Genomic DNA, 7,419 nt, shown 5'->3' with positions numbered 1-7,419 from the left:
AATATTTTTTTATAAGGTTGATTTAGCAAAACTCTGTTTGGAAGTACTAGTTATAGACAATTTATAAAAATTTTGATGTAAAATTTGTGATAGTTTTCGTATGCCAATTTTGTTTAAATAGACAAGTAAAAGATTTGATTTAGGAAACTAAAAAAAAATTGTTTAAACTAAAAAGGCCAAAACCTAATTGAAAAATGGGGTAATTTCGGACACAAATGAATAAACATAAATGCTCAAAAAAAAGTTGGTAAAAGTAAAAGCGTCATACATAAAAAAGTCAGAAAAATTTCATTATACTTATATCACAAAAGTCTACCAAAAAAAAGCCCAAAAAAACGCCCAATGTCGATGTACAATTTCTGAAACAATACCGCAAAACAACAGACCAGTTTGTCGCATCTAACATTAACAAAACATATGTTGTTGCTCTGTCTGATATTGTTAGTCTATTGACCACTAAAAAGGGAACTAAGACAAAGAGTCATGGAGTTTTCAGTGAACAGTCGTGAATAGCATGCTTAAGTGACCATACTTGTTATGGGTACGGTCATAGCCACCGAGAGAAATTTCGGGCCCAAGGGAAATTTTCTTAAGGGGCCCTCATTCTGATCAATTATATACCTACGACTAATAGAAGCGTGCTCTGGTCATTGAAAATTAAAAATGAAAGTTGATTTAAACTTTTAAAAGTCAAAACTATTTAAATCTTTTAAAAATTATTAAAAAAAGAAATTTGTACACACAGGGGGCCCCGGGAATCTTCCACGTCCACCCTCCCCTCTCGACGGCAAAGGGTACGGTACCCAATTATTAACTGCAGTTCAACTGCATAATAGTGTTTTTATTTTTAATATGTCTAGTTGTCATAACACTGAAAGCTATACGTGTGCTAAATTGGAACGTACTTTGATCATCGTTGCTTAAATATTAATAAGAAAATAAAACGCTGTGTAAAGTCAACTTAAACCAGGGTATCTGATTATTCACCTGTTATCTACGCGTATTGTATTCACCTGTTATCTACGCGTAACAATGTTTGTTCAGATATTTATAAGTAGAATGGTGTTAATAACTAATCGAATTAAAAAATTGATGTAATCTTTTAAAGATTAGTACCTATATTAATTCTGCGTGCAACAACTCTTCAGGTCACTAATGCAATTTAGGTTAGTTTAGGAAAATCTCGTCTTTTTATGTGAATTTTAAACTTAAAATGATGAGTTATCATTTTGAAAAGTATGCCATTAGTTTTAATAGATTAAAAACGCCATCTGCAATACAGAATACGGTTTAAGATTGCATATAAGATTGTTTATGATCAATGAAATCGATCTTTTGTAATGCGATAATGTTTGTATATAGTTAATGCTTCAGTAAACAACTGTCACGTAAATTATTTAAGCTGATATATTGCAATAAGTAATTTTCGCTATTTACTCTGAGATAGCGCCTTTAGATTACACGACGCTCTTTCAAACATAAACCAATTAATAAGCTGCAAAAATGAATACAGTCTAGATTTAGTCTTAGCGCAGCAAAAAAAAACCTCTCAATTGTTTTAACACTAAAATATGCAACTTTAGTTAAAAACTTCTAATAATAGTTAATCTTGTGTAGTAGTACAGTGCATGATGCAGTTTATGAGCAGTTTGTATGTGTGAAAAATTTTTTAATGTTTAACTTATAAAATATGGAGGATGTTTTTTTGTTTGTGGAAACAAAAATTATTATTTGATTGAAGTACCAAATTTTATCATAGGTACAATATAATAGTACAATAATAATAATAATAGTACAATAGGTTATTTAACAACAGAAAGAAAAAGAGAGAGAGAAAAAAAAAAGAAACAGGCTAGAAGAACATGTATGAAAATATAAATAGAAAAATGATTCATCATGTTAGTTTCTCTTATGGGTACATTATTTACCTTTTTTTCAGAAATTTTCGCGGGAAGAAACTTTTTTAGATTAAGATAACAACCAAATTTAGCAGATATATTTACTTAAATTCATTAAAAAATTTATTTAAATTTATTTAATTTTATTCAAATTTTTAGCGGATCTATCCGAGAAATAAGCGGTAATTTTTATCTTAAAAGTGTCTTTTTATTTTATTGGTCGTTTCTTTTAGATTTCCTGATGCATTCTTTAGAAAATAAATTCTTTAGAAGATGGCTCTTTCGAAAGTTAAAGTAAAAGAAGATGAAATCAAATTCAGCAATTTAAAATAATAAAATGTTTTGATGCTTTATATAAAACTAACGATTAAATAAACTTTTAAAGCGTTCAGTTTTTTGTTAATCCACGATTTTCAAAATACATTTAATTCCAAAAACAAAATGTCGTGTATTACATTCTATGAAAGATTAATGAAAATTTATTGACTTATTACGTAAATGCAGCACATTTTTTTTTAGGATATTTCATAATGAAATAGTTTAAAAATGGCGCAATATGTGATAGAGCTTCCAGATGTTTTATACGTCATGGTTTTAGTGTTATTCTTTCAATAAAACATGTATCTTCATGGTAGCTTCTTTTTCCAATAAATTTTATACTTGGATTGTTTTAGGTATTTTATTTTTATATTACTATTTTTAATATTACTATTATTACTCATACTACTATTATTATTATTATCATTTCTACTATATTGACATGAATATTTGTATTGCTATAATTATTATAATATTATTATAATTATTATAATTATTATAGTAACACTTAGTAATGATACCGTAAAATAGGTATAACATGGAACAGCAGGGGGTAACTTGGGACGAAAATGTTAATTTAGGTCTAGCAAGTTTGACAGCCACAGCCTTAAAATTGTTGGGTATATTAGCGTTATTATCTTACTTTATAATCCAATATAAATAATTACTAAATACTAGTTATCGGTATTATTATTGTATTTTGTAATTTACCACTACTACCAATATAAATTATACAAATTCATAATATAAATATTTAAATGATGTTTGTATCTTGATTTACAAATCGTTTTAACCAAATTTTCTTTTTTTGCATTCTTTGTTTACAGTATTAGAACGATTTATCAAACTTTAAACTATTTCAAAGGAAGAGAATAACAGAAGAACTACTCTGAAAGAAAAGAATTAGAAGAAAGAATTATGAGCACTGGCAGTAATGCATTGATATTTTTGCAAGTTGCAGTTAACACATTTATTATAGTTGGAGGGATTATTGGAAACCTTTTTATTCTTATTTTGATCGCCAAGAACAAGAAGTTGCAAAATATAACAAATTGCTTTGTTTTTAACTTAGCGTTGGCTGATTTGGCAATAACTGTCATCGTTATACCATTAACCATGGCGTTTTTATTAGAACTTTGGAAACCAGGGGACTTACAATGTAGGATAATTATGCCAATTTTAGAACATTTCGCCGGTGTATGTGTACTAACTCACACTGCGCTTAGTTTGGCTCGTTACCTTATTGTTTCCAGTGCAACAAACAAACACAAACTTGGGCTTCGATATATAGCACTTATAATTGTGTTTATATGGTTGTTAGCCTTCCTTATCCTTTCTGTTGGTCTAATGGGAGTATTTGGCCACTTTAGGCTGGATAAGGAAAAAAAATGCATCTTGTTTTATAAAGGTCACGGCGAAATAGTTTACACACTGATTGCGTTTTTGCTTACTTACATCATACCGATGACGTTCACTGGATTTTCTTATTACAGAATCCATAGAACAATGTCAGGTAACATGAAGAGTCTCAAAAACCACATGTCCAAAGAATTTGTTGATTCTAGGCAACGTAGCTCTAGACGTTTAGATCGCATTCTTTGGACAATGTACATATTTTTTGGAACCACCACATTACCTCTTCAAGCTTACTACTTTGCAAACGGAATAAAAATTATTCCACAATGGAGTCATATAAATACAATTTGGTACATGTTTCTTTCACTTTTTTACTTGCAAGTTGTTTCAAATCCCCTGGTTCTACTTTATATGGGGGGAGAATACAGAAAAGAGTTATACAAGTTATTAACATGCTGCTATCTTCCTCGCCATATACATGAGGCATCTTTAAAGATTAAAGGAAGTTTCATGGGTAAGAGTTTGAGGTTCAGTAAAAAGAGATCAACGTAACGGAAAAACCCCCATTTTAAAAATGGACAGACTTTTCTTAGCCAAGGTCATTAAGTGGGTTTGGAAAAGTCAATGAGAAATTATGCATAATGCAACTGTACTGAAGTAAATCTATTGAGTAATCACCGATTCAGAATAAAAGAAGATTAATTGTCATAAACAGTTTTAAATTCTTTTTTGGTTATCCGTCATTTCAGCTTAAATATTTGTTGGTAATTTTTAATTGGTTTTCTTAACTTACCCCACTTTTAAACCATTAAGTTCTCAATTTTAACTTTATTTAACTTTGTAAAATGCATTTTTCCGTAACTTCAATAATAATCATAAACTCATATAGGAACTTGATGGCATTACTTCTTGATATATATATTTTTAACCAAAGGTGCCAATCAATTACCTTCATGCGTGTCGTTAATTTCGGATAATTGGTTTACACGTTGTTGTTGTTGTTTTTTTTTTTTTTTTTTTTTTTTTAATAAGAAACCAAGAAAATGGTCTTGTACAAGAAAGTTTCTTTTTTTATGGTGACATTTTTTACAACTCTGGTACTAAAAGTTTCTTAAAAGTTTCTTAAGAGTTTCTCAAAAGAAAAAAAAAGTAAATAAAACGCAATTTGAAAACATGTTAGCAAGCAAGATAAAATGTTTTACCGTCAGTCAACTAAAACTACTTGAATTCCATCAATATCATTCAATGTAATGCAATCCTCAGATTTGTCCCTGAACAAAACACAAATTAAAAAATTTACTTGAAATCTAAACAAAATAAGTTTCTCATAGAAAAGTAACTCAGTACTAATAGTTTTTTAAGATTTTGGAGCTTCTAGTACTAGTTTCTTATAAACAAGTTTCTTGTAAAAAAAACAACGTGTATACATCGATTTTATAACATGCGTACAAATTATTAAATAAAACGAAAACCAGTAAATTTCTTTAATTAGTTTATTGAATAACAGGTAAAATTTCGATGGAAATCTATAAACAAACTAAAAAAATTATGAGCATATTAACAAAATTATAAGCCATTATCATTTTAGCCTTTCATTTAAAGTCAGTTATGCTGTTTCTTTTAAAATCAAATAGAAGTACTTTTTATTTCTACATCACTTGAGAGAAGGATGTCAGAACTGTTTATTGTGTTTTTTTTGTGTCTGAGATCAAAGAAAATTTCCAATTGCTGGTATATAAGTTTTTTTCTGGAATGGCAGTTCCACCTACTGTATGCTTTCTAACCCTTTCCAAACTAATCAGATCAATCATCCAGTCTAATCTATTACCATGTCTAACTGAGAATTAAGTCCCTGATGATTAATGACCAAAGTTAGGTTAATGAAAGCATAAATCCATAAAGCTTTATGTAATTGCAATGCAACTTTTATTCTAACGTATGAGTAATAAAATTTTTCGCAGAGAGCATATTCTTTCAATTTTTTTTTAAAAAATAGTTAAAATAAACCAAGTATTCCGTAGAGTTCTTTTTTTATTATATAAAAATCTCAACCTTTTTTGATGACGCCATTTCCTCAACTTTTCCAACTAAAGATGACATGAAATGCGTTTTAGACCTTTTTTTTCATTAAGGCGCAGTGTCTTGAGATTTTTTTGATCTTTTAAGCCTTTCGAGTTTACCAGTCTTCTTACCAGTCTTCTCAGAATAGCCTAAAACTCTTCGATCGGCCGACATTCAGATAGATTAGGTAAGCAAGTTGACTTCAAACTTTGCAATTGGCAGATGTTGTAGAAAATAAAGACATCTTCGCTCCTTAATTGATTTAGACCGATAAAAAAAACAACATTGTTTTTTGGAAAATACAAATAATCAGATTTTCATCAAAGAAAATCGAACAAATCATCAAAAGCTACTTAAACTTAATAGGCTTCTTATTCATTTGTTAGGACCTGGTCTTCTTTTAATAAGATTTGATCTTATTGCATTATAAATTATCGAGAGATCGAAGAAATTGTGTAAATGTATTATAATATGTATTAAAGTATATAAATAAATTTGATATTTATGAAGTGTCAAACTTTGATATATTCTTCATTCTGAAGTATTCTTTTTCCGAGGGCTATTAATATTAAAAAAACTTGCTTTTACTAGATAGCAAATCATTTTCATTTCATAGAATAGCAACACCTATGGGAATATCGATATGTCTTATTTCTTTGCATAAAAAACGCTCTGGTTTGCTTTAAGATCACTGATCGTGACGAAAATTAACAAAGAATTCATAAGGTTATCAAAAACGTTTAGGTGTAATTCACTTTTCACAAACTCTTTATTTGATAAAGAAAATCGTTCGAAAATGAATGTCAAAACAAATGTAAAAATTAATAGAGTTTTAGACGTCTTATAATTCGCACTCTCTCTCTCTTCGCACCTCTCTACCCAAATATATAAAAACAATGAAGTATCACTTTTAGACGTCTTATTATTCATACACTCACTTCACGCAATCCCACCTAAATGAGTGCAGTTTACAAAAACATTTAGCTGTTACCAGCTCAAGCTTAACTTTATGCGTATCGGATTGTCTTAGACAGAATAGTAAACATAATGCTGCTTAAAATTCAGCCAAAATACATTTTCCTTACATTTCAACAGGACTAAACTGGCTAGTAGCACAGTTAGTCAAACAAAATGACGGTACAACATTATGTAGCACCAGTTTGGTGTTATGTTACTTTTTTAAACACCATATATCTAGCACACATAGAATAAACTTTTTGTATTTAACAACTAGTTATCAGTAAGCAACTTTTAATTGTAATTAATTATTCATATTAATCTCAAGCTTTACCTTTTTTTGCAACTATTTTAACGAATTTTAGTTTAAGACAACTAGAATAAAAAAAAAAGGGATAAAAATAAACAAGGATGAATATTTATCTAAAGGAGATCCGAATGTTAACGTTTGCTCTGTAATTTACGGCTTTGTAAAAGATCGTCTGAGTAAAACGAATTTCCATGTAATGATTTTTGTCAATAACTTCACTGCAATGTTCGTTACATATACCTACTTTCTAGCTTATGGTATCTAAAACATTACCTCGTGGATGGCTAAAGGCATCCATAAGTTCATGTGGATGACTCAAAGCATCCATAAGTTCATAAATGAAGCAGAAAGAACTCAAATTAAGTCGGCAAGTACTTTTTTTGCCATCCGTTATTTTGCTTGATTTTTGAAATGTTGTTTTCACATCAAGGCTCAAACTTATTATATTTTGGAAAGTAAAACCACGTATGTAGAGATGACCTTCCGATGAAATACAGTTGCTGAAATACAAATGATAAA

General features: G+C 29.2%; 1 protein-coding gene across 3 annotated transcripts; it reads left to right on the top strand.

Moving 5' to 3' along the window:
* Positions 1-2,384: 2,384 nt before the first annotated feature.
* Positions 2,385-4,347, top strand: LOC145184674 (neuropeptide Y receptor type 2-like). 3 transcript variants are annotated; one of them, XM_090093378.1, is made up of 3 exons: positions 2,385-2,572; positions 2,798-2,836; positions 3,044-4,347. In XM_090093378.1, exon 3 carries the CDS (start codon positions 3,135-3,137, stop codon positions 4,122-4,124), a length of 990 nt encoding a protein of 329 aa, XP_089949504.1. In that variant the 5' UTR covers positions 2,385-2,572; positions 2,798-2,836; positions 3,044-3,134; the 3' UTR covers positions 4,125-4,347. The 3 variants fall into 3 exon arrangements, with proteins under 3 accessions (XP_089949504.1, XP_089949505.1, XP_089949503.1); XM_090093379.1 differs by having other exon boundaries at positions 2,748-2,836; XM_090093377.1 differs by lacking the exon at positions 2,798-2,836 and having other exon boundaries at positions 2,386-2,572.
* Positions 4,348-7,419: the final 3,072 nt, after the last annotated feature.

The sequence above is a fragment of the Hydra viridissima genome, unplaced genomic scaffold (assembly GCF_058129835.1).
Source record: "Hydra viridissima isolate aposymbiotic clone 2 unplaced genomic scaffold, HvirCarnegie_v1 scaffold_7, whole genome shotgun sequence".
In the NCBI taxonomy this organism is placed as follows: domain Eukaryota; kingdom Metazoa; phylum Cnidaria; class Hydrozoa; order Anthoathecata; family Hydridae; genus Hydra; species Hydra viridissima.
This window is presented reverse-complemented; position numbering and strand designations above follow the sequence as displayed.

Excerpts from the sequence above, each read along its gene's own strand:
- LOC145184674 (XM_090093378.1), top strand. The coding sequence starts at position 3,135 with ATGAGCACTGGCAGTAATGCATTGATATTTTTGCAAGTTGCAGTTAAC.